Below are 27,764 nucleotides of genomic sequence, written 5' to 3' on the forward strand. Positions count from 1 at the left end.
TACATTTTAAAAAAATTCTTTGGGTGCACACCCTAATGAAATGTCCTCCGCACACCTATGCTGCTGCATCTATGCAGGCAATGGGGACGTTAGGGCAACATGTGGAGGGAGGAGAATCACTCTGGGCAGCAGGCCCTAGCGCCAGGCGCGCTAGCCCCACCTCTCAAGGGCAGAACGACCCCTTTGCCCCTTCCCAACATTCCTCCTGCCTGGTAGGGGCCTTGCCTGGCTCGCAGCTACAAGGGTGGGGGCCCCGCAGTTGGACTCCCATGGGTGGCGCTTCTCAGCTGTCCCAGGCTCAGGTGCTTTGGGCCGCGGGGGGGGGGGGGGGTCCCTACGGTACAGACTTGGCCGCGCGCTCCCACCTCGCAGGCTACTCGAGCCCAAGCGGCACCAGGAGGCGAACAGACACCGAGGCGGGTGAGCAGGTCGGCCCCGCCGTGCCCACGGGCTGTTGCCGGGCTTTCCCGCCCAGCCGCGGGCAGCGGCCGGTGTGGACAAGGGGCCGGGCGCGGCGAGGCGAAGCCGCTTACGGACTCGCTCGCACGAGGCGCTTCAGAGCCCACGCGCCTGCCGCCGGGAGGTGCCAAGGGCCCGGCCGGCCCCTCCCTCCGGGGTGTGCTGGGGGGCTTCAGTCACCTCTGCGGAAGGAGCCGCTTTTCAGTCAGACGCAGCCAGCCCTGCCCGTGCGGGAACGCTCGCGCCGGCGGGGCGCCTCAGCCCCGCTCCTGCTGTCGGGCGGGGAGGGGGCACTTCTCCCGCGCCTCAGGGCCGCCTAGCTGTAGCCGAGTGGGGGTCAGGCAGCGCGACGCCTCAGCAGCGCTCGAGCGCAGCGCGGGCAGCGCCCTACCAATGGGTTCGGCCCCAGGCTATCCTCCCCTCCCCCCGCGAGCGCGCCCCATGCTGGGAGGGGCAGGTGCGCTCTCTGCGAATCTTCTACCAGGCACCAAGCAGTGGCTGCGTGGCGTGGTGGGCTTCTTCTGGGAAAAGGGAATAAGGATGCACCTGTCCCCTCCTCCCAAGATCTCTCATCTCTTTCCAGCCAGAACGTTTGTCATGCTAACACAGGCGTCAGCATTTTTTCAGTACGGTCAAGATCCACAGTGCAGTGGTACCCATTGTCCCTCTTGTGCCCTGGGTTCCAGGTTTGAGAGTAATATTTTCCAATAGCTGATTATACTCTCAATTAAAATACTATTCTAGTACTTCCTTACATGAGCAGGGTTAAGGTACAAGGGTTATGCATAGAAGCTTTTATATAGAGACTAATCAGGGAACAAGCAACTTGATTCAATAAATCTCTGGATTGACAAATGTAGTCACATGTTGTTAACTCCTGAAACCCCAGAACAGATGTTGCATTCTTTGAAAACACTTGAAGAGATAATGATCAGCAAATTCCACATACATGTAAACAAGTATCTTCCATTTTATGATGTGATGTACTTGTGTCGTCCTTGGAATAAAATAATAAGAGCTTCCTTTAGTTGCAATAAGATTTTAATATTGAAGAAAATGCAGAGGAGTTTAGTTAGTGGTAAACACCACACGAATGATATTTTACACAATGGAGCAAAATCGGTTGGCAATTACTATTGCCAACATGTATGCGGCAGTTATTCTACAACTGGAAAGTTGCTGAAGTCTGTGACATTCCACTGTAAATATAGGTGTTATTAAAAATTACAAATTGTCCTGTAATTATTTTGACAATCTCCTGGGCAGCAGCACCTAAAGGGGAGGGAAAAGATTTATGTTGGTGGGTAATTTTTTTTTTTTTTTAAGACCAGTGCCTGAATCAGTCCAGATATGAGTATCGCAAAACTCAAGTGATGGAAAATTTAACTAGTAATTTGCTTTCTACAATTTTTATTTCTGTAATTGTTGAACGAGCTCTTAAATTTTATTAACTTTTTATACCTCTATAAAATGACTGTGTTCCCATTTTCTTTGCAATTATAAACTCTTAGGAACCTAGATCTTGTCTTCATACATTTTTCTAAAGTACACCGATGGCAATATAATTTCCTTTAACCTTTAAAAAATGTAGTTTGTTTATATAATATGAATACTTTATTATCTGATACTGTAAGTAAGAATACAAGCAGCAAAAACAATTAAGATTTCAATATATACTTTTTTAAATGATTTACATCTTGGGTATAACATTTATTGCAGGGTGAAATAAGGCAAAAATTGCAAGCCACATTGATAAGTGTTAGTTAGGTATGGATTTACAGTTTGCAAAAGTTAGCAATGTTTACACTTAAATTAGTACTATATTAAAATTAGTCATATTGTGCTATTGTTTGTCAATGCTTCAGACTTTTACTTTCACTAGTCATATATCCATGTTTTAAATCTTATTTTAAATTAGACTAATGAAACCAAGTAGTATATAACTGGCCTAATCAGATCATGGTTTCTTTCATTTCAATCTGATCACTTTCTCAGCCAACTTTTTCCATACAGCATGATGGCAGACTTTCAATGTTAAAATGTTACAGTACTAATGCAGTCTTTATCTACAGTTCATAGTTATTCGCTTTGCTCCAAATATAGTGAAGAGGAATTCTATTCAAACTACAAAAATGATTTCAAAAACAGCTGTGTTGACAGTTCTTAACTGACCTGTGAAAATAAAGCAATATTCTTACCTCCCAAAAATGAAGCAATAGTATGTGGCTCAGCTGCTCCATAGCGACAACTAGATAGGGAGAAAAAAAAAAAAAAAACACACTTTTAGAGCAGTTTAAAAATAAGCTAGGGAAAGTGACATCTTTTCCTACAATACTTACAATTCATGGACATAATCATCCTTCACTGTTACAGACAGTCCATATTCCTGAAGAAAACCACTGAGGCAAGATTTCAATTTTCCAATATCATCTTCCACTTGGTAGTTATACACACCTAGGACATAAAATAGGAGCCATTTCTCCTCACTTTGGTATACCAGAGTTAATGGAGCCAGAAATGCTTTTACAAATTGTGCTGTTTGTTATTGCAGTCATTAACATTTGTATTCAAGTAACATTCATATTTAATTACAACTCTAATAATACTAACAATCAAATACCACTAGTATTAGCAGAAAGCTAAATCATATGATTTACTATAATTTTTACAATTAAAATAATTATCAAACAATATTAATTTGTTCATCTTAAGAATCTGGTCACTTTGTAATATCTGTACAATGCATGTACTTTAAGCTGAAATATTTCTTAATTGTGTTTTGTAGTTTCATATGTATCATAAATTAGACTGTTCTATTTCCTAGGGTGACTGATATATATTTAAAAGTTATTGTATCAACCTACCTGGGTATCTACCATGCTGTTTATAAAATCTATCCACAGTCCGTAGCATTAAGTATAGCACTATCTCATTGTCTGGATTATCCATGCTGGAAACTGAAAATGATAAAAAAAAACCACGCCCTCAAAATACACATTTTAAATTGGTTTAAAACTAGAGTTGGAGATAGATGGAATGATAAAAATATTTCACATTTGCTTGACTGTCAAACATTTTTACAGTTTTGCCACTGCACCCCCATGGAAGACAACTGATAGATCTCCCTGATCCGCACCCTGAACTGATACATCAAGCATTAGTGATGGATTGTTTAGACATGGAAACTCCAATGATTAGTGACAAAGTATACTAAATATGATGTACCCATATATTTTAGTATAATCTCCACAATTTGAAGCTATCCATATGTTCCTCCTTAAATTCCACCAATGCCAACAATTGCTTGGATGAGATATTCACCTCACAATTTAAGTCAGAATTTGAATTTCATAATTATGCAGCAGAAATTTATTTTTATAATTTTGATGGATAGCAGTCTATTTAAACATTTGTAATATTTTTAAGTTAAATATTCACAGTTTCAGGAAATTATGGGGAGGAGGTCGGGCAATTATTTTAATGACAGTAGACATCGAGACTCAAAACTTTATAAAGCTTTATCATTAAAACACAAATTGTCAACATCACATCAAAACACAAGAAGTAATTACCTTAAATTTAAACTCTTAATTCTCAAGATTTTTCTTAATCTGCTTATCTGTAAATTTTTGTTTTTAAAATTGATTAAACTATATTTTTAATGTTTTTTGTTGGTGAAATCAATGTTTACCAATACAAATCTAACTCTTCCTAGATTATTTATAATGCATATTTACCGAAGAAAAACTAAGGACAATAATTAAATAATAAATTGAAGTCTCCTTATGACTTGTATGTATTTTGTGTGCCTTTTAAATGTAAAATTAAATAAGTTCCCATATTATACTACATAATATGAACCAGTTCAATGAAATTTTTACTTATGTATTTTGTGAATGTTACAAATAAAACAATTTTTAGGCAAAAATATTATGACAAGATTGAAAAGACACTTAAGTTTTTCTAAACGAGTTCTGTTTCCATTTTAGTATTTACCTTGGAATTTGGACTTACCTAAGTTTGAAAACTCTGTTGCAGGTATATGCCTAATTTTTATTAAATTGTACTTTGCCATATAATTTATTCACAAAATACAATAATCTTTTTAGCTCCTGTCACAAATAACTTAAAACAAGTCGGAGAAAATATAAAGACTAATACACACTGATGAGGATAAATATTTTACTTGGCTGCTAAAGAGAAAACAGTATCTGCCAGGGGGAAGCTATCATAAACACTAATTCAGTTGCTCATCTTTGAGCTTTTGTCTATTTAAAAAAAATTGCTTTGAAATATATATAAGTATGAAATACTTTTGAAATATATATAAATATAAGTATGGCTTTGTGATAAAATAAAGAGGTTAAAAATATCAATAAGTAAAAAATAAAGTCCTTACTAATTTCATCCTTGTTAAAGGTATTTAGACCATACTCTTCAGACAGGGATCTACATCGTACAACTCGAAGAAATGCTGAGTTGCTGCCTAAGCAAAGAACACAGAACATAAATATTAGAGCAGTGATTGCCAGGGTGTAATATTTTGTCAGATATTTCAGAACTGGAATGCAAAATAAATCTCTCTCAATGATGTCATTTTAAGTTTTATTTGATTTCTTCACATTTGATAAGTGTTTTTTCTTTAGAGGTCTGTAAAGGTAAACAATTTTATTAAAATGTCTTATATTTGTGCACTTCAAAACTCCAGTCATTTTGCCTATAGAGCTGAAACAAGAACTTTTGGTACATATGGCATCAGACTCTAGAAAAGAAGATGTCCCACCCTGCTCCTCTTACAGACATCTGTTGGACTACAGGCATCAGCCCCACATTTTCTTCCTCTATCCTCCCAAAAGCTGTTTTATTTTCTTTCCTTCTCTTCCCTAACTAAATAGCGCTGCTCCCTTCAGTGCTGCCTACCCTCTTTGGAAACAGGCAGTCTATAGAGAGCAGCATTCTAAAAATCAATGGCTGGGGATGACCAAGAATGAATCTGCAGCAATGGTAAATAGCAGAAAGGGGAAGAAAAACTAGACAAATATGGAAGAATGTAGGGAAGGGGAGGGGGACCCCAAAACAAAACCAAAAACTCTACATACATGTTCTACACTATACTACGTAAAGTTCAGGTTGAACCTCCCTGGTCTGAGAACCCTCGAGACCAGACCAGGTGACATCAGCTGCTAGGTGCCCCGCTACCAGACTCCTCTCCCTAGGGCTCCCTGTTCTGCCACTAGCCCTGCTAAAGTTGGCTCACAAAAGCTCCCAACCTTGCTGCCCCAGGGTCTTGGCTGCTGCTGTCACAGAGTGTTCTCCAGGGTTCCTCCCACAGTTGCTAGGGCCGCCCTGTTGCAACTGGGGATTCTGGCCACCTGCCTCCACCAGTCTTCCTTCAGCTGTGGGTTCCCCAGCAGAGGATGCCCAGTCATCGCAGCCCTGCTGCCACTGGGGGTTTCTTAGGATTCCTGGCTAAGGCCGAGACTCCCCAGCCATGGGGTCCCACTAATGCCAGGGATTCCCCAGCCTGAGTGGGAGCTCCGGGGCTGCTGCCTGGTCCCGCTGACACCGGGGGTTCCCTGGCTGGTGCTGGGGCTCCCCGACTGCCGCCTGGCCCCATTGATGCTGGAGGTTCCAGGCCAGGTTAGGGGCTTCCCAGATGCTGCCTGGGCTCAGCTGTGGCTTCCCAGCCCCTGCGTTGCTCTGAGGCTCTTTGGTCCAGCAACATCCCTGGCCCTGCCAGACCACAGATGTTGCCAGACCATAGAGTCCTGGATTTGGAAGGTTCAACCTGTACAATAATACTCAATTGTTTCAGATGGCTCCTGTTTTTCTTAGCATATGCTCTAATATGTATTAATATAAAAGCATAAAACAAAATAAAAGCCCAAATGATCAGCAGCTTCAGTCAGAATCATTGGCAATTAATTTGTGTGGGCATACACCACTCAGGTACCTGCTTATAACTTTCCATGTGCCTTATTCTGACAGGTGCTAAGCACCTGAAACTTCCACTGAAATCGGAGATAACTGTGTCTGTTACTTGGCAGGAAGAAGCACTACATTTGTAATACAAAAGAGATTCCAATAGTGAGCTAGAGATTAATATTACATTATGAAAGATTTGAAAACTTCCTGACAATTTGCGTGCACATAAAACAAGAACGATGTAATGCAAAATGCAAAGATACTTACAAAGCAATTTTAATTCTGTCTGTGAAATTGACTCTGGTGCCTGCAAAGGAATAAGATGACATTTGTTTCTGCACAAGCCAATGGTTAAAAGATTTATATTTTCAAAATTATTCTGAATTGGTCACATCTTGATCTAACAATCAAGAAAGAAGTATTTTGTGTTCATATGTCCTTTTCACTTAACATTCTAAATAACTCAGGAAAGTACAGGTTGGACCTCTCTGGTCTGGCTCCCTTGGGACCTGACCAGTCCTGAATGAGGGAATTTGCTGGACCAGGGGGAAGCCCTCAGCCCACCGATCCTCCCCGCAGCTGGCCGCAGCTACCCCCACCACCAGGCTGCTATGACCCACCTCTCTTACCAGAGTGCCATGCTGCCATGGCCCGGGTCCCAGCCCCAGTGTGCTCCCAGCCTAGCAGGGTTCCCAGCTGCCAGACCTCTTGCCACTGGGCTCCCAGCCAGAACTCCCTGGTCCAGGAACATCTGTGGTCCTACTGGGACATGGATGTTGCTAGACCAAAGAGTCCCGGTTTTGGGAGGTCCAACCTGTACAAACAATGTAGAAATAACATCTTGTGTGTATAAGGAAATATCCAAAATTTAGTAAGACTCTCTAAGAGAATGTGATAGTTAAGTTAGCTCTTTACTGTCTCTATTTTGCTCCTTTCCCCTTTTTTCTTTAGACTATATGGAAATTTTTTGTCCTTTTGGAATAAATTAAATGAGGTTACCTTGCCTATCGACTGTAACAAGTTAACAGCATGGTTGCCCACAGCAGCAGCATCTTTCTTTGCTCTTTCACGGTATCTGTAAAGGGTAAGAAATAGTTTAAACGGTAGTTAAAAGCTACAATTTTATTTTAAGAGTCTGACATTGAACATTTTTCTAATCCTTCTTACCCTGTTGTAAACATTAATAAAATCAAAGATCAGCTACTTCAGCATCAGAAGAGCCAATGATACCAATCATATGACTATTTTGCTATGGCTCTAAGATATCTGTAAAAGCCGCTTCACAGCTTTGTGCTCTGGAATGTCCTTGCTGTTAGTAAGCATTAAAAGGAGTATTACTGTGGAAGGCTACAGTGTAAAAAATATATATTAATTCCATGCAATAATGAGAGGACCAGCACCAAAGACAGTTCCCTTTTTTCTTCCATTCAATCTCGTCTGAAGAAGTGGCTTTTTGCCCACAAAATCTCATGATACTATATGTATTTTTGTTAGTCCCTGAAGTGCCATAGGACTACTCGTTGTTTTTAAAGTTACAGACTAACACAGCTACCCCTCGGAGATATAAAACAATGTGTCAGTTGTAACTATAACAATTCTTTCGACAGCAACCCAATCACTTCAGCAGCAGGGAACTCTGTGAAGTCTCACACTTCATCTCCACTTACCAAGGGATCAACACTCTGACAATTGGTCTTCCAGGATTTGATTTTAGCAGGTCTAGTGAAGACCTGGTAAATGGAACAATGAGGGCACCCCTGTCAACCACGGTATTCGCAGTCACAAAGAGTAAGGGAAGTCAACGGGAGAGTTTCTCCTGTTGGCCTCCTGCTGGAGGGCTGCCTAATAACAGATGTAAGGTACATTGATTCCAGTTTGTAAGATATGCAATTGCGTATCTTACATCGATTTTCCCTGCCAATACAGAACTGGCCTTATACAACAAGAAAACCCAGGAAGACCCATCCTATGTAACCACAGCACTTTAACGGAAGGTATATCAGGACGCATAGAAACCATCCTCAAACCATGCACCTCACAAAGGGACAGCTTCCTCCAAGACACAACTGACTACCTCAAGAAATTCCACAAAATCAACAACCTTTCCCAGAACACAGTCTTTGCCATTATGGATTTCAATGCCTTATACACCAATATTCCTCACCATGACAGCATACTGCTTGCTTCAAACACCTACAAGATAATGAACAAAGCCTGAAAATCTCACCCAAACACACTAAACTGACCCATTTCACCTTCACACACAAAATTCACTTTTAATAAATACTTTGCCCAAACAGGAACTGTTGTGGGAACTAGGATGGCTCCCTAATATACCAACCTTTTCATGGGCTACTTCAAGAAGAATTTTTGTACAAATGTACCCTGAAACCAATCATATTGGAGATACTCTGATATTTTTGTCCTCTGGAGAGACTTCCTCACAGATTTCCATCACAGTTCAATCACCAAACTCTCTAGAAAACTACTGCCAGACTAGTGTCAACTTCCTAGATACCAAGATCAGCTTCAACAATGGAACCTTACAACTAACCATACACAAAAATGCTAGACCTCTACGCTTTCCATAGAACCAGCAACCACCCAGACCTGTTGTCTGCAGCCAGGCACTCAGATACTACAGAATTTGCTCCAAAGAGAAATTCTGGGATACGTACCTAAAAGACACTTAAACCTACCTTCACTATGCAACGACATCCCCCACCAAATATCCCTGAAAGAACCTGCTTCATTCTGGAAATCCCCTCAATGACCACACAACCCTAGTTGTCACTTGCTATCCCAATCTACAATGCATATGGGATATCAAATAACTGATGCTTTTAATCAATTTATACTTGCTGGGTACCACATTCTGAAAGAATTTTTCCCCAATTTTCTTCTGACTTTCAAACACTGCCTTCCCCCGCAGGCTCCCCACAGACCACGACAATTCCTCAAAGTGGCACCAGACACTACCAGAAACCATGAAAAACCTGCAGCCATATCTCCATTACTACAATGACCTCCCACCAATGCACCTTTCAAAATCCATGGGTAAAACACATTCCCATCACAACATGTGGTATATCTCAATCAGTGCACTAAATATCCCACCTGCTATGAGGGTGAAGTCAAATAATGAGCTCACAAAGAAAAATAGACCCTACAGTCCATGGGTAAAACACTTTTCATAAAATGATCACCCATATCTGACTTCTCAATCACCATCCTCAAAGGAAATTTGCAGAACACTGTCAACAATCTGAAATTCATAACTGCTGAACACTAAAATCATATACTTAACAGGGCCACTGGTTTTATGACTAGTTACGATTTACAATGCACCTTGCTGCCTTCTAATCCTTAATAATCCACTTCATTTCAAACAGTTTCCAACAGTATGTTTGAAAAACCTTATGCTTAACAACTTGTCACACCTTGTATTTAGATCGCACACATTTCTCCAAACCTGAGAAGAGCTTTGGGAAGCTCCAAATCTTATCCCTTCATCTACAGAGGATGGTCTAATTATAAAAGATATGACCTTACCTATCTTGTCTCTCTCATATCTTAAATAGATATTTTCAATATTGTTTTCTGGAATGAATGAAACATTATGCCAATACTTTTTAAAATATAAACTGAAATGTATCAACGAATTTTCTAATTTTACAAATGAGGTATGTAAAACTATACAGGCCTTGGAGAATTTGGAGAAATAAAAAGTCTTTCATACCTGTGCAAATCCAATACTTCATTTAATACTTTGCTGTACTTTCATTTTTGCAATTGGTTCATTTTCTCCCTCCTTACAGGAAAGAACTCTCATGGAGTAACATACTTTCTCCCTCATCTTTCCAAAAGGAAACACTCACTATTTTCCCCCCCAGAACTCCCCCCAAATATATTAAAATCTAATCTACATTTTAACCTACAGCCAGAAGTCTAGAAGCCAGATCTGGACTCACCTGGGCCGCGAAGTCAAAATGAAGGACAATGTATTCAGGAGTGCTTGCAGTTTACCTATGAGCTGTAACTCTAGTGCTGCTTAAAGAGTGTTTGTAGTTAAGAACGTCCTTTCCTAAACATGTATTTCCTTGGTTTACTGTGATATGGTCCTTGAGGTCTCTGGGAGAATGTGCGTAAGCAACTATGGGTCTTGGGAAGGCTGAGGCCAAGGCAGCCAAACTGAGCAGTTCTTCCGCCCAAAACGTATGTCAGACATGAGATGTTTACATCTCAGAGCGTGCTTAAGCGACCCAGAGGGAAGAATAATAATAGAATCATAAAACTGGAAGGAACCTTGAGGTCATCAAGTTCAGTCCCCTGCACTCACTGCAGGACCAAGCACTATACACCATCCCCGACAAATGTTTGCTCTTAAAAATTTCCAGTGAACAAGATTCCACAACCTCCCTAGGCAATTTATTTCAGTGCTTAACCATCCTGACAGAAAGTTTTCCCTAATGTCCATCCTAAACCTCCCTTTCTGCAGTTTAAGCCCACTGCTTCTTGTCCTATCCTCAGAGGTTAAGGAGAATATTTTTTAACCTTCCTCCCTCTAAAAATCTTGTAGGTACTTGAAAGCTATTTTGTCCCCTTCTTAGTCTTCTCTTTTCTAGACTAAACAAACCCAAATCTTTCAATCTTCCCTTATAGGTAATGTCCCTCATTGGTTACTTTCCCAGAACCAGGGGGCTAAGAGGCATGCGGGCTTCAGCAGTTGGATCCAATCGACACAGACTGGTGTCCATTCAGTCAACAGCACTATCTACAGTTTTTTTTTTTTAGAAGTGGGCTCTGAGAATTTGGCCCATCCTGTAGAATCTAAATAAATGCCCTCCATTACTATAATGCTGACTGCCTTTGAAGAAGAAATGCAAATACTTACACATTTTGCAATTTAATAAATTTACCCGAATCTGCTATCATATCAGGAATAGTGCCGCGTACAGGTAAATTTCCTTGCCCCTCTTGCGCTACAAATTCCTTTACAGCTCGAGCTAAAATCCAAAAGGATGGCGTCTGTAAGTGTACAAACAGCAGTAATTTATTTTTCTTACATACAAAAGTATTATTTGTAATAATATTCCTACACAAATATCTTATCCTTAGTTACTGTCATTACCTGCTGTGTGAGATTGATGCAACGATCATCATTAAAAATATCTTCAATACAACTTGGAATCTGTTTTAAAAAAGAAAAAGATCACATATATTTACCCAAGTTTCTTATTCAAGAATTGTCCAACAGTAATTATGTGGGCAATTGAATATCTAAATGACGTTAGACTTTGCAGGCAAAAGTAATCATTTCTGAACCTCTATGAATGAATTTGCCAAGGAGAAAGAAATTACCTCTTTACCATCATATTGAGAAAAGTGTCAATTGTGAAAGTGTAGGCTTCTATAACCCAAACTTTACATACCAAATCTGTCCTTAGGAACATGCAATTTCAGTGGGAACTGGAGAGGATTTAAGACATGGGAACATTCGCCCCTAATGTTAGGAATTACATACATTTAGCAAGGGCATCATTTTAGAAAAAACTCTGGGGGCAGAAGGACAGAAGAAATGTGTCACTACACAAACTATTTATAGTCCCAAATAGCACCTAAATAAGAAAAATTAGGCAATTACTGCTTTCATAACAGCTGCACCCAAGACCAGGGGAAAAAGAGAAATATGACTGCCTTGTCCTCCCTCTTGCCCACCCTATAACAAATGACGCTCATGGCGTTTTGTTAATACCAATAGATTCTGGTTGTGTCCACCTCAATATGGTTAGTGAAATAGGACTTTCATTCGATCAAATATTTCTTTAGCTCAGGGCTTGGGAACCTTTTTTGGGTCAGAAGCTACTGATGCAGAAAAATCAATCAGGTGCCTCACACAAGTGAGAAGCAAACAAAAAAACCCAAATCCTCGTTGATGTAGCCCTGACTGAGAAGCAGGAGACTCCCTACCTTCCCCTTGTACACCAGAGTTTATGAGGCCCAGACAGACAAGTAGATTTTGTGTGCTCCAGCATCATGGAGGGCAAGAGCACCTTTGCAGGCTCCCCAATACTGGGAGGAGCCCCAAGCCTTGGGGGCCAGATCCAGGCAAGCTGGGGGCCACGTCCAGCCCCCGGGCCTGAGGTTCACCACCACAGCTCTAACTCTTCACAAGTCAATACAGTATGTTAACTGGGGACTAGATCAGTTCACAGTAACCTGAGACTTGCTAACAAATTCAAGTTCTACATGTCTTTAAGAAAAGCTGAACACATCAAGCACATAATATCCTGCAACAATGTTTTCCAAAACATATACAGTTTGTTAAAAGAAATCCATAACTCTTTAAAAACATTCTGTGAATCTTTTGATTTAGATTAACAAAGAATCAGGAAGTTCAATGCAAATGAATAATTTAAAAATAATAAGACAGTTGTAAAATGTGGTTAATTCTGTTTTAATTTTTAGATACTCGTGAAAGTACTGCATGTTCACGATACTATGGCAACATTTTCAACACTGATTTTAGAAGCAAGCAGAACACAATCTGACTTCACTAATATTTTTAATGAATTTAACATCTCAGCCAGGACAATGAGGACTTTAACATTAGTTATGCATCAGGGGTTAGGAGAAGAAATGCATCTTTCTCTGATATAAATACCCTGTTTTCATAAATAGTAATGTGATTATGTCCAAAATTAAGTCTTGCTTCTCTTAACAGATCAGGATCATTTTATTTTAAAAAAACAACTAGTTAATTCAGTATTTATGACAGTGAAGAAAAAATAGTTTAACGAGTGCCTCCAATCAGGCAGTGCATGGACAGGTGTTTTGTATGTTTTCTAATACAAATCTGCCATTATTATTACAGCCCAGTTTGTACTACCCTTTTGAGCACATACTACTAGTCCTGCCAAGTTGTTCTAAAATGTTTGTTAGGTTTACGTTTTAGAGAAAAAGAAAGAGGAGTTTATCAAACTAACTTTGATAATATATCTATAGTGAAGTCCGGATTAACCGACACCCAGTAATCCGACACTCCGCTTTATCCAACTCTGCTGCTCCTGGGGACTTTGTCCCCGGGAGCTTCAGGGTCGGATACAGCATGGGCTGGGAGAACGGCCCCGCTTGCTGCCCCGTCGCTCTCTAGGAAAAGCTGCTGCTGCTCCTGCCGAGGATGAAGCGGCCCTGGCAGAAGCGGCAGCAGCTTCTCTTAGAGAGCAAGGGAACAGCTGATGCCGCTCCTGCAGGAGACGTCTCCCGCAGAAGCGGCATCAGCTGTTCCCTTGCTCTCTTGGAGCAGCTGCTGCCACTCCTGCCTGGAAGCGTCCTGGTAGGAATGGCAGCAGCTGCTGCTCCTAGAGAGCAACGGAACAGCTGATGCTGCTCTGCCAGGGACGCTTCGTCCCGTCAGGAGTGGCATCAGTTGTTCTGTTGCTCTCTACAGTAGAGTTGGTATCATCTGACATATTCGGTAATCCAACCATCTGTCGGTCCCATTTAGGCAGGATGATAGGGACTCTACTGTACTGGGGAATTTTTATTGTAAAAGTACATAGACTTCTGAGAAACAATTATACCATTTCCTTAGCTATTCAAATGCACTATGTTCCTAATTTAAAATGTAATACGCTGCTTTTACCTTAGTAACATTTAGTGCTGTGTTTACATTTTTTATAGCTTCTTCAAAGTTCTCTTCATCTTCTGGGATCCCATTTTCATTCTTTAAGATTCCTGTTTGAAAGAAACAAGTAACAGAAGCAATAACACAAACTCTAGCTTCCACATTACATTTTGTCACATTTCCTCTGGGAGAATCTGAGACATATCGCTGTTCTAGTTCAGTCATTACAAAACATATATACACATTACCACACTGAGACTAAATGGCTACCTACTCCTCATCCATGTGCACACATACTTGGATATTGCATCAAAAATACTTTGCATTCATGACACCTTCCATCCTAAGATCTCAAAGTTTATGTTATGAACTTTAATAAATTAAATGCCTGAGGGTACGGCTAGACTACACACTTTTTCTGAGATACCAGGGCCAAATGTCAGAAAAGCCTCTTCCGACAAAACAATCTGAAAAAGCTATGCAATATACGGAACGCATTTTGCATAGCTTTTTCTGAAAAAAAGATGTAGTCTAGCCATACCCTCAATGGGCAGGATACATGGGAAATGCTATCACCAGATTTACAGACAGAGAAACTAAGGCACAGATGGCGAATGTAATTTGCTTATGGTTGGTCACACAAGTTCAAAACAAAGTCTGTAACAAAATTCAGAGGCCTAATGCTTTAATCTCTAGATTCAGACATACACACCACCATCCTTCCTCTCATGTACAACTGTTTCTTCGTCTTAGATATCAAAATACTTTTGGTATGTGTAAAGAGGCCTGCAAGTTATGAAACACTCAAGCTCTCGCTGTACTTTACACAAAATACATTTGAACATCTTAACAGGAAATAAGGAAACATTACTAACTGTAAATATAATTGTTTATACAGTAAATTTTACTACCGTTTCACTTTAATACATCTATGAAGCAGAGTACTAAATCTAGAATGCAGCAAAATCCAGTTAGCATAAAACGCTCCACTTCAGTTCAATTAGGGAGACAATCTTTATTTCATGAATAACTTCTAGTGATGTAAACAGGATTTAGGCAATAAGAGAAAATAAATGCATTTGTTTTCACCAGGAATCAAGTCTGTTCATACCAACTGAAAAGAACATGCCATTGTTTTTATAGCAATTTAAATGCTTTATTTATATCACTTTCAAAAATACTGTGTAAATGTTAATACTTGTGAAAGTTGCTATATTGATAGCCTTTGAAGTGAAATCCTCTATCCAAAAATTAGTGAATATATTGTAATTAGACATGTACACTTCCTCATACTACCCAATAATTGGTTTCTTTATAGAATCACTGTAGGGTAAACTGAGGCAGCCCTAAATGTGCTAGTAGGCCTCTAAACAGCATAACTCCATTCTAGGATTAAGGCCTGGAAACACCACAGTCAGGATAAGAACTGCAGACAGTAAAAGACCCTAGGCACCATAGCAAGCACGCTCTAAAACACTCGTACAGGGTCTCAGTTGGTAACATAACACATTTTGCTTAAGATAATATTCATAAAATTTGCTTAAACTGTCTTGCTTCACTCCTAGATAATAAGCCTGAGAACCAAGCGCTGCACCAACTCAAGGCCATACTATATGATGCTATAGCATCATCATCATTTATGCAGACTAAAATGTTATTACTGTTTTGCTGACATTTTGGCATTTGAACAATAACCATCTGTATATTAATTAATGAGCAGTTATTTTGCAATGGGCGGAGATATTATGTAATCTTTAGTAGTTCTATTGGCTTATGTGCTTATTTCGTCTTGCTGCTAGACCTATCGAATCATTTTTCCTCTGTCCACCTGCTGACTATATAAGCTATTGTATTGTGTTAATTAACCAGTGTTCACCAGGGTAACCCCTGCGTGTCACTCCATCAGCTGGTGTATAATAAATCCTCCGCTTGTTTTCACCTGCATCCAGAGTGTCCTGGATTATTTCCAACAAGCACCAAACTAAGCAAACTAAAACTCAATTATTAAAGAAAGCTGTGTAATGAAAGAGACGTCCTATATACATCCATGTAATAGCATAAATCTGCATTGACACAGTTCAATTTCAAGCCACAGTGACAAGCTGTGTTTTGTATAATGTCTTTTCATACTAGTGGAAACACATTACCTTGTCTAATCAGTTCTCTGAAGGCTTCCTTTTCTTTATAATTCTTTGGTATCTGCTCACTTTTCTAAATTGAAAATACAAATAAAAAATATATTCAATCAAAATAATTCCCTGTCACATGACTACCTTCTAGATAGTTTGTAGTCAAAGTTAATACACGTTTCAGTAAGTAGAAAGGAAACATAAGGTAAAAGTCAAACCAGACGCTTTTCAGTATTCACAGCCTTCACTCAGTGCCCAAAAATAAATCTCTGGATGCTGTTCAGTATGGTACTTTTATCACCTATCAATTTACTTACAAGTGATCTAGTTTGGAGTAGGAATGTTACATTTAGATTAACTGGCTAATCGAATAGTTGATGGAATTTGCATTGACTATTTGATTAGTCGATAAGGGCTGTTGCCCTGGGTTGTTGCTACACTTCAAAGGTGAAAGCGCTGTGGGGAGCATGGGAACACCAGGGGACTCAAGCAGTTCCCTAATGGCCCCGTGCTCCCCGCAGCATTTGAAAGCAGCAGCGTCACATGGAGTCCGGGGTTAGCGGGGGGAAGTCCTCATCTGGCCCCAGGCTGTACACGGCGTTACAAATTGGCAGACCACAGGCTCCATGCAACGCTGCCGCTTTTAAATGCTGTAGGCAGCCCTGGGCCAGCGGGGGAATTCCTCAGCTGGCCCCAGGATGCATGCAGCATTTCAAAGCAGCAGTGCCATGTGGAGCCCAGGGTCTGGCCCTGAGCTCACATGGCACTGCCGCTTTAAAGTACTCGCTCCTCTTCCCTGCCCACCACTGCCTCTTTCTGACAGAGGCAGTGGGGGAGGGGAGACAGGCAGGGGTGGCCCGTGAGTACAGGCAGACTCGGCGGTCGCCTAGGGCGCTGCCTTCAACAGGCGCCCGGGGCACCCGATGATGTCACAGGGTGCCGGGGCGCCCGATGATTATGTCACGCCATTGACAGCCGTTCAGGTGGGGGCACCAATCGCGCGTTCCGCCTGGGGCGCCAGCTGCTGCAGCTGGCCTCAAGCTGCTCCGGGGGACAGGAGCAACTGGTTGACTAGTGTGTCAACTATCCCGTAAGCATTTGCTTATCATATAGTCGACTAGTCGTTCACATCCCTAGTTTGGAGTCAGTACACTTTCATCACAATCCTATATTGGAAAGATTAGATGCTATGTGTTTGATTCAAGATAAGGCATCATCAACTTACCTCATTGTACCATTTTGCTAAATATTTTGCTACAATCACAATCCATGGAGTGTGACTATGGTCCTGTAATCAACAAACAAAAAAAATCCGTAATGGAAATAATTCTGAAAGTAGTCAGAAATAGGCTATTTCTTTAACTCTGACAGTAGTGCATGTTAGATCACCATGGTTTGAAAATCTTGTAATACTGAAACACAGTATTTACATTTTAAAGTGCAGTCCATAAGAGAGTTAACATTTCTGATTTAATAAAATTTCCTAGTTTTTAACTTCAATTCCTGTATCAGTTAAACAGACTCTGTAATTCCATGAAGTTGGAAATAAACTTGTCTGGGATGGGATGGGATCCTTAGCCTCTGTTTGCCAGAAGCTAGGAAAAGGTTACAAGGCAAGGATCGCTTTATTATTACCTGTTTGGTTCATTCCCTCTGAAGTACCTGTCATTGGCCACTGTCAAAAGACAGGATACAGAACTAGATGAACCATAGTATGACCAACAATAGCCACTCTTATATTGGTCATCTAAAATCTTTAAGAAGGGGGAGCAAATAAACGCTTTGTCTACAAAAGTTATGTGCTCCATTTTCAACTTTTATAAATAATCCATTAAATAATTTGATAGTAAAAATGTACTAAATAGTTTAAAATACAAGTCTGAGAATTACAAATTGCACATTTTTATAACTGTCCTGCATGTGAATTTAATCTTTTAAGTAAATATAAGCCCTCTTGGATCCAAAAGTCTAGTATTATCATTAGGATAGTGACCAGATATCTTACTTTGATATAGCTGCCCTATATTTATAATCTCTCTTTTCCCTGCCCTAAAATACTGCAGCAAAGCCAAATGTCTTTCTGATATTACAACTCCACCTATACTCTCATAGGATAGATCTACACAGCAGCATTATTTCAGAATAATTGACTCTGAAATAACAAAAAGCATGTTTACACTGCAAACCATTATTTCAAAATAATGGTGAGCTGGAGGATGTGTAGACAGCACCAAAAGCTGAATTAAACTATTTTGACTTCAGCTACACAATTGACATAGCTGAAGTTGAGCAGCTTAACCCAAGTTTGGCCCTGATGTGCAGATGTACCCTTTGGGAAGAAAGACCTGCTGCTAAACCCATGGGAGGTGGAAATGCAAACTTCATGCCCAAGTGAAAGATTTTGGCCACAAATCACTGTTTAGAATTTTCCTCCCTAATTTACATCTGAAAATGTAGACCAATGTATACAACTTGATTCTGTCAGTGCTCATATATACTATAAATATCAAATACTGAAGTTGTTTTTATTAGGGTATCAAGTGATTAAAAAAAAAATCACAATTCATGATGCTTTTAACCAAAACCAGAATACCATTTAAATATTTTCATATATATTGATTTCAATTACAACACAGAATACAAAGTATATAGTACTCAATTTATAATTATTTTTATTACAAATATCTGCACAGTTAAAATAGTATTTTTCAATTCTCCTATTACAAGTGTTATAATGCAATCTCATGAAAATTGAACTTAAAAATGTAGAATTATGTACAAAAAAATTAACTGCATTCCAAAACAAAACAATGTACAACTCTAGATTCTACAAGTCCATTTTGTCCTCTCTCATTGAGACCACGGCTCAGACAAATAAGTTTGCAGGAATTAATGCTCCCTATTCTTGCTTACAATATTACCTAAAAGTGAGAACAGGTGTTCACAATCCAAAGCAGTCTAGAACAAAGTGTGTTTATTTTTTATCATCTGAATCAGATGCCACCAGTAGAACACCGATTTTCTTTTTTCGTGGCGTGGGTTCTGTCATTTCCACATTCAAGTGTAGCTCTTTTATGACTCCTGAAAGCATGCTCCACACCTCATCCCTCTAAGATTTTCTAAGGCACTTGTGATTCTTAAGCCTTAGTTTGAGTGCAGTAGCTATCCTTAGAAATTTCATATTGGTACGTTCTTTGCATTTTGTTAAACCTTCAGTGAATGTGTTCTGAAATGAACATGTGCTAGGTCATCCTCAGACTGCTAAAACATGAATTATATAGCAAAATGTGGATGAAACAGAGCAGGAAACATACAGTTCTCCCCCAAACACATTTTTTAAATGAACATCATCAGCATAGAAGCAGGTCCTCTGGAATGGTGCTCAAACCGTAAAAGAGCATACAAATATTTAGGATATGTGGCACATGAATACCTTTCAATGCCGACTACAATAAGGCCATCCAAATGCCTATTCTCACTTTCAGGTGACATTATCTCCCATAAACGTAAACAAATTTGTTTGTCTTAGAGATGAACAAGAAGTAGGACTGAATGGACTTGTACGCTCTAAAATGTTACATTGTTTTGTTTCTGAGTACAGTTATGTAAAAAAATTCTCTCTCTCTCTCTCTAGATAGATAGATATAATAAAATTATATAATTAGAGGATTTATTCAGCATTGCTCGGAGCCTTAACTTAAATAATTTTTATTTTTTCATTTAAATCATTGCTATGGGGTGGGACTGGAAATGAGGGATTCAATTTGCAGGTTGCCCTGGGGAAAAAGGCCAACCCCAGTCCTCTCTCACCACAGTAGTTTGGGGACTTGTGAGAAGTACATCTCCAGGACCACTGCAGTTTTGGCGGGCTCAACCAGAGGAGAGTGCATATCCCCTACTGGGGCAGGGCCAGTTTCGTCTGTCCCCTGCACTCCCCAGCTCCCTGGGAGCTTGGGCAGTCCCAAATGGAGGGTGGCAGTGGGAGGATGGGGGGAAGCCAGCCCTTTTCACCTGCCTGGTGATTCTGTCTCTTTTCTGTATACCAAATTTGGTGGTCCTAGCTCTTACGATAAAAGGAAGCAGTCCTAAACAATAACTTAAAGCAAGGGAAGAGTTTGCTTGGAGGTGGGCTCTGAAGCTCCCGCCACTCCAATGCATTAGGGGTGGAGCCTAAACCATATACAGAAAAGAGACAGAATTACCTGGCAGGTGAAAGCGGAGGGCTGGCACCCCCATCCCCATCTGGGACTGCCTCAGCCCTGAGCCTCCTACCTGCAGGTGCCCTTTAGGGACAACCTCCCCCCCCCACACACAACATTTGTACAGGAACACTGCTTGCTGTTTCTCCTCGTCAGGGTAGTCCTCTCTTTCCCTGAGGAAGCCTGCATACTGAACTCCCTCATCCCCAGCCCCACCAAAGAGCAATGACACTGATTCCAATTCCGCAACCATTTCTGCGTAAGTAGGGCTCTGTGCAGGAGAAGAGACCCAGGTGTATGGAATTACTTGCAATAATGGAACCTATATTTGAATGCATTTTAGAGTACAGAATGCAAGTCTCATTCCAACCTTTTTTTCCATATGATCCAAGTCATAAGACTGAATATGTTCCCTCAGCTCTGGAAATGGGTCGTCCAATCTCAGATCTTCTAATGCATTGTCTGGATGAGATTCTACGACTGCCAAAGAGTTACACAAGATAATTACATTTGAAATATAAGCAAGATAGATTGTCTGTAGATTACAAAACATAGCAGTAAATATTCAGTACTTGAATATTTTGCGACGTGAGCCCTATTAGCATATTTATACATTAGTGGAAGTAATGCCTCATTGTTTACGTATTCCATAATGCAATGCAGTACAGTACTGGACAAAAGTCTCCCATTTTGCCGCATCATTGAGTTAATTACTTGTTGCATGCAATTTTCAGTAAGCTGTGTCCATGTCTAGAATGATTTTTGGGGTGGGAAATTCCAATGCAAATGCCAAGGATATTAACTAACACTAAATCACTAACACTAAACCACAAGATAAAACTAAAATAGTTTAAGTGTCATCTACATAAATATCACAACTAAAACATCTTGAAAAGAGCTTTCATTTCTACCTTTAAAACTATCTAAATCTAATTTCTAAAGAAATCTCTTACCTGAATGTTCCTTAATAATAATTCTCATATAGCCAACTAGTCCATAAGTCCTACAGACTAACAGAGGTATATTAGCATTCCAAAGAATTTCAGCTAAACGCACCAGTGTACTGAAAATGAAAATAAATTGACTTTTAGAATATACAAGAGATAATCAGGTGTGATACAATTTTAAAAAAATGTTTCCCATGTGAGAGAGGCATTCAAATCTAAAAATATAATATGATCAAAAGAATGCCAGAATGTATATGAAATAAGAGATATTTTAAACACTACACCAACAAGACATTAGCAGTTAATTTATAGCCATTGGTCCATTAGCACTGCATTGATTTCTGTGGCTCCAAGCTTTTAAAAAAGGAATGTAAGCTAACAGAATAATTGTCATTGGAAAGGAAGAGATTAGTGAGAAGCATATACTGAAAAAAAGAACTCCTAATACACTGCACTGACAAAGATTCTGGTAGAGCCACATGGAATTTTTACTGAAGTAGTGCGTGTCAATACAGTTACGTACAGTAGGAAAAGAAGGAACTGAATGGTGGCAGAGACCTCCGTGAAGGCTTGCAGCTACTGCCAATCTCATTACACGCAAGTCCTCAAATTACATTACTAAACCACCATAACTGTGGTGGATCAGGAAGAACTCCCTCACTAGAGAAAAGTGCTTAATATTTAAGTGAATATTAAAACTGTGCCTAACAACAAATCAATACAAGAACTTAAACTAGTGTATTAACATACAAAAGGTATAATGAAAATTATCACCCTAAGCTTTCTTGTCTATAAACGTTGCATATGATAGCAAAAAAGGCAATGTTGCTTCACATAAATTATATTTTCCCACAATAAGGCTGCAAACAAAACTATAACTGTAAAAAGATTTAAAAATATGAACAGGACTCTACCTTTCTGGTAACTGAGTGGCAACCACGAGATTAAACCGACAGAAAAATGAAGGATCGTTGTCCAGGAGTTTGTCTGGACTCTAATAAAAAGTACAAAAAAATTCACACACATTGGAAAATATGCTTATTCCCTTTCTAAGATAAAAGAAAATTTATCAAAAGTTAAAGTGAACATGTATACTCAACACTAGATTTGGATTCAAAATGCTAGATGTGGCTTCTGAATCTTTATTATAATTAGTTACAAAGTTATTTAAGTATACATAAACTAACTTGACCCACAATTTGAGATCTTCTTTCCAGATCTATATTACCATAAAGGTTTATGTTAACAATTATATATATATATAAATACATTTATTTTATTGTGTCATACTTTCCCCAAGAATTTAAACATCAAAACATAGCAAGGAATTCCAGGATACAAACCTCTTCCACAAAGTTTCCTGAAACATCATTATTTAATTCTTGTAATAGCTCTGTAGCACTTTGGGCTCGGTTCTGTTTTAAAACAATTAAAAATATGCCTGTTTAAACATACCTGTAATTTATAAGTTGATTTTATGTTTTATAGTAAGCATTCAAATACATTACAAATAAGTACATTATGGAATATTGATACAGTTCAATTATTTCATACCACACATTCAATTTAAAATCATTATGTAGTAGCAAGCATTTTTTACAAGCCAGGCTATACTTTACTTATACAAATCTAAAAAAGTGGTAAACTGTAATAACTGACTTATTTCTAATTTTAAAAATTACTGTATTGGAAGCACTGTAAGCTCCTGATACAGCTTTCTTTATCACTCTCCCCAGTCTAGCACACATTTTCCTCTCCAGTCTCACCGACATTGAGACATCTTCCCTACTCTCCAGCTCCAACTCCTCCCTCTGCCCTTGGGATTCCATTCCATCTAACCTTCCTAGTCCCTTCAACCTCTCATTTTCAAGAGGTTTATTCCTCTCACAATTCAGCCCTAGTCTTCCTCATCTTAAAAATTTGCCATGGTCCCTGAATCCCCTTCAAACAATCATCCACATTCTCTTCTCCCATCTCAAATAATTGTCACAACTGTCATCTCTCATTTCTTAAGTTCCATCTTATTCAGTCTGACTTCCACCCTCATTATTCCACTGAAACTGCTCTAACTAAGGTTTCTGAATTATGCTAAACATAATTCAGGCCTAGTGTCTTTCCTACAGACCAGTGGTACTCTGTTATGAGACTCAGGAGCCACATTTGCAACCACCATAAACCAAAAGAGTCACATGATTACTGTATGCCCTGCACATCAGACCACCAAACACCTATACAATAATATTAAAACCTCTGTGTTAATCCAGACCTGCTGCCTCCTGGAATGCTGTGAATCAGCTGTTCACGGTACTCAGGGATGGAAGGAAAAGAGCTACAGACTGCACCTCAAAGAGCTACATGTGACTTGAGAGCCACAGACTGAGTATATCTGCATAGACATCTTGAGTCCCTTTAGCACAATCAGTCATACCCTCCTCCTGGAACCTTATCCTCTCCTAACTGTCTTACTACCTCTTATTGTTCTTTCAATGGGCTCTCATTCCTCTTCCCCTTTTCGCTGGTTTTTGGTAGGGGTTTTCTAGGACTCAGTCCTTGCCTCTTTTCTGTATTTGATATGGTCCTTTTTACTGATGACAAATCTAGCTGTCCACCCTAGACTTGTTTTCCTCCATTAAGCTGAAGTCACATCCTGTCTTTTCAACATCTCCTTCTGGACATCCAGCCACCAATTTAAACTCAATATGGCCAAAACTGGGCTTTTGTTCCCATTCATATCCTGGCGCTCTGTTCTCACTCACCACTACAGAAGTAAGGAAGTTTTTAATCTATGTATCTCTAATTTTCATTTTCTACACAACCACTCAATATACTTACAAACTATGTTTATTATTGCTTTACCTGGCCAATATTGCTTCTTTGGAGAAAGAAACTGAGAAAAGAAAGATAATAGAAAGCCATATTAATAGTATTTTTCACAAAACTAAAAGCATTTCAGTTCTGCACTGTAAGGAAGCTTATTATAGCTTCATGCAGGACAAAATAAATCCCTTAATATCTATTTCTTTCAATTATTAATGGTATTATTTTTCTACTTGATTTCTTTTAAGAGTCTTTTTTAATCTTGTAAAGTCAAATTTTTGAAGAAACCTTATCCCAGTCCCTAAGGCCCTACAATCTGCAAACTCTGTAGCACATGCAGAATTTCACTCTTCCAGTGAGGAACTCATTGCAGGTTACTTTTCATCCTGTTAAATAATTAAGGTCTCAGTCCAGCTAAAGTCTCCAGTGCAGAGGAACTCTATGCTCACAGAGCCCTTTTAAAGTCAAGTGAGCTTCACATGGGCACAATAGTCTGCTTGCACCTTTCAGGATATGGGCCTAAGTTATTACCATTGAATATCTACACAGAGTGCACAGAACTTGCATTTTGATATAAAGGTGCATATATTTTATTTATGCAAGAGTTTCTAGGCATTCCCTACATGCATACATTTTTCAGGAATTTGGAAGCCAAGGACACGGTTTACTTCTCCAGACTCAAAGAACTCTAATGTAGCTTCAAGTCCTGTACCTTCAACCAACAGAAGCCCATCCAATAGAAGATATTACCTCACCTCCCTTGTCTCTCTCTATAAAAGTAATACATCTTGATGACAAAACAGTTTAAAAAGCCATGAAACTATATTCAGACATATAAAAAAAAAATGCAGGGAACCTTATGTCACAATAAGAAAATAAGATATTCACTACATTTGCTAAGTGTATTTTTTGAAGAATATGGTCTTTCCAACTAAAAAAAAGAGGGCAATTAATAAGAAACTCCCAATTAACAGAGTACATTTCACAACATCCAAAAAACCAACCCCCAAACAAAATACCTTAAACAACCAGCTTGTTTTGAGTGTAGCGTCTACAGTTACAGTAAATTAGATAATTATTTTTAAACAGTAGATAGTAAAGCTAATAAAACCTGCTGAACTTGTGTAGAAAATGAATGGTAAACCTACTTGTTTCCAACATCTTCTCCAGTGACTTGATTCCCATCGACAATCGTAAATGAACCAATACCTTGAAAATTACACAAATGAGAAATATGCACTTTTAATTATTCAAACTGAAAATCTTACTAACATTTAGGATTGAAATGTACGTACCTGGTAGTACTAAATTTTTGAGGATTTCAGTTCCTGTGGCTGATGCATTTATCACACAAACGTGAGCAGCTTCTAAAGCCTCTTGTCCATGATCACCCCACAATCTACAAAACAAGAAATACAGAAGCATTCAGAGGAAATAGTAACTCATGTTAGCAAATACAATTTGAACGACAGTAGGAATATTATAGGATATAGCCCATGTGGTTTAGCCCATGTACCCTTTCTCTGTACACTGTTAAGCAGTAACTCTCAAAACATGATTTACACTGGGGTTACGTCTAGACTGAAAGCCTCTTTCGAAAGAGGCTTTTTCGAAAGATACTTTCGAAAAAGCTTCTTTTGAAAAAGAGCATCTAGACTGCAAGCAGTACTTTCGAAAAAGCAAGCCGCTTTTTCGAAAGAGTGCACGCAGGCAGTCTGGATGCTCTCTTTCGAGAAAGCCCTGTTTACATTCAAGAACGCCTTTTTTTCGAAAGAGCACTTTTGAAAAAAGGCGTTCTTCCTCGTGAAATGAGGTTTTCCGCCATCGAAAGAAAAGCCGCTTTCTTTCAATTTAATTTTGAAAGAACGTGGCTGTAGTCTAGACGCAGGTGAAGTTTTTTCGAAAAAAGGCTACTTTTTTCAAAAAAAACCTGCAGTCTAGACACAGCCTGGGAGTTTTGTCACTGACTTCAGAAATGTCAGGATTTTACCATTAGTTCCTTCAGATGTAGGGGAAAAAATGTCTATAGAAAAGGCAGAACAAGATTCCAAACTGTCAAGCAACATTTAAATCCATTCAAATTGTCCTGTGAGACTTAAAAATAAACAAACTACTTAAGAGTGTTTTTTAACAGTAGTTTGTGGACATGCTTCTCTCTCTCACTCTGAAGATTTTTGTCTTCAAGCTGCAACACACTCTGTATGGTGACTCAGTTGAGATTTTTAAGTGACTTCTAAAGGGTTATTTGACCAATTAAACACCTAGTTCACTTATACACCAGTTCTGGGTCTTTGTTTTAACAACAAATACCCTCCTTTATAGTTGCAGAGATAATTTCCAAACCTGAACCAAAAATGAATCTATACTGTTTTCCTGCAGACCTGCAGCTTTATCCCCTCTAATGCTATCCAGAGTAAAAAAGGTATGGCACAGTCTCATCAATTTTCAGTACTGCTACTGGAAACTAGGGAGCAATGACTTTTTCAAGAATCATGTCATTTTCACTCCTCTACAAGATTATTTAACATCAAGGCTGCTACTGACTCAAGAGTCAGACTCAAAAATGAAACTGGGGGAGAAGTAAAGTAGCTTAGGTATTTTTAATGGTAAACAGGTAAAGAAGCTTCAGGGGGTAGCCCAGTTAGTCTATACAGGAAAAAACAACGAATGGTCTGGTAGCACTTTATAGACTTGTTAGTCTATAAAGTGCTACCAGACCATTTGTTGTTTTTATAACAGGTAAAAACTCCCTCCCCATTTTGCAGCTTTCACAGTGGTTGGTTTTTGTTTTAAATAAACGCGATCTTTTGGTTGGAATACTGACAGCTGCGGCATTCCTGCAGACTGTAAAATACCCACTTCAATATGGACACAAAATGGAATTTTTAAAAGAACCCAATTATAATGCCATGCATCGGGACATCGTTTCCAAGAGTTTGCTAATGAAACACTCTCAGGAGTATAGAAATCAGCGACACCTCGGCTTAGAGCTGGTGCCAAACTGCCTCCCCTGGCCCCTTGGAAAATGTTGATTTCCCAGTAAATGAGCACCAAAGGGTTTGTTTCACTCTTCTGGGACTCCCCCCCCCAACAAAATCGTATCTCTCAGCCGTGAACACTGTCACACCAACGATTTCTTCCCCGTGTGGAGGCCAACGCGTGACTGGCCAGCCCCTAGCGACGCCACCCCCCTGTCATGTCACAGAGCGGCGAGCCGCCCTGCCCGCACCCAGCCAGACCGTCCCTGCTCCCGGGCAGCGCTTGGAACAGCTCCCGGGTATTGGGACCCGGGGGAACGGCCACCCGCCCAGCCGCGCCTTGGCCCTGGGCTGCTGGGGGAAGGCGCGCGGGGCGCCACTGCCTGCTCGCGCGGGCCCGGCAGGGGGCTGAGCCGGTTGCCCGGCAGGGCGGCCCCCCGGGGGAGAGGGAGGAGCGCTGCGCCCCCAGTGGTCCAGGCTGGGACGCGGCCGGCCGGAGGCGGTCCCGCTACCTGAGCTGCCGGTCGTATTTCTGCTCCTTCATGCTGAGGCCGCCCTGCTGCGCCATGGTGCCGGGCCCTCCCGGCCGAACTGAGAGCCGCGCTGCCCGCTCCTCGGCTCCCTCCGCACTGGCCGCGCGGCTGTCACTGAGCATGTGCGGGCCACCGTGCGCATGCTCAGTG

General features: G+C 40.0%; 2 protein-coding genes across 8 annotated transcripts in view; both read right to left on the reverse strand.

The window, feature by feature from the left end:
• TERB1 (telomere repeat binding bouquet formation protein 1) overlaps positions 1 to 1,335 on the reverse strand; it is a 74,098-nt gene extending 72,763 nt beyond the window's left edge. For all 7 annotated transcript variants that reach the window (XM_075940053.1, XM_075940055.1, XM_075940052.1 and 4 more), the window contains exon 1: positions 640 to 1,335. The gene's annotated coding sequence lies outside the window, so the exon portion shown is untranslated. The remainder of the gene's footprint in view (positions 1 to 639) is intronic.
• A 147-nt stretch (positions 1,336 to 1,482) lies between these two features.
• On the reverse strand, positions 1,483 to 27,764 carry NAE1 (NEDD8 activating enzyme E1 subunit 1). The gene is made up of 20 exons (XM_075940056.1): positions 27,594 to 27,764; positions 25,399 to 25,502; positions 25,252 to 25,312; positions 24,143 to 24,173; positions 22,630 to 22,701; positions 22,201 to 22,280; positions 21,293 to 21,402; positions 20,710 to 20,819; positions 17,366 to 17,428; positions 16,159 to 16,222; positions 14,030 to 14,121; positions 11,516 to 11,575; positions 11,279 to 11,412; positions 7,384 to 7,459; positions 6,652 to 6,691; positions 4,859 to 4,945; positions 3,324 to 3,416; positions 2,799 to 2,913; positions 2,658 to 2,707; positions 1,483 to 1,731 (listed from the first exon to the last, which is right to left on the reverse strand). Exons 1-20 carry the CDS (start codon positions 27,734 to 27,736, stop codon positions 1,622 to 1,624), a joined length of 1,695 nt encoding a protein of 564 aa, XP_075796171.1. The 5' UTR covers positions 27,737 to 27,764; the 3' UTR covers positions 1,483 to 1,621.

Source organism: Pelodiscus sinensis, chromosome 12 (assembly GCF_049634645.1).
Source record: "Pelodiscus sinensis isolate JC-2024 chromosome 12, ASM4963464v1, whole genome shotgun sequence".
Lineage (NCBI taxonomy): Eukaryota > Metazoa > Chordata > Testudines > Trionychidae > Pelodiscus > Pelodiscus sinensis.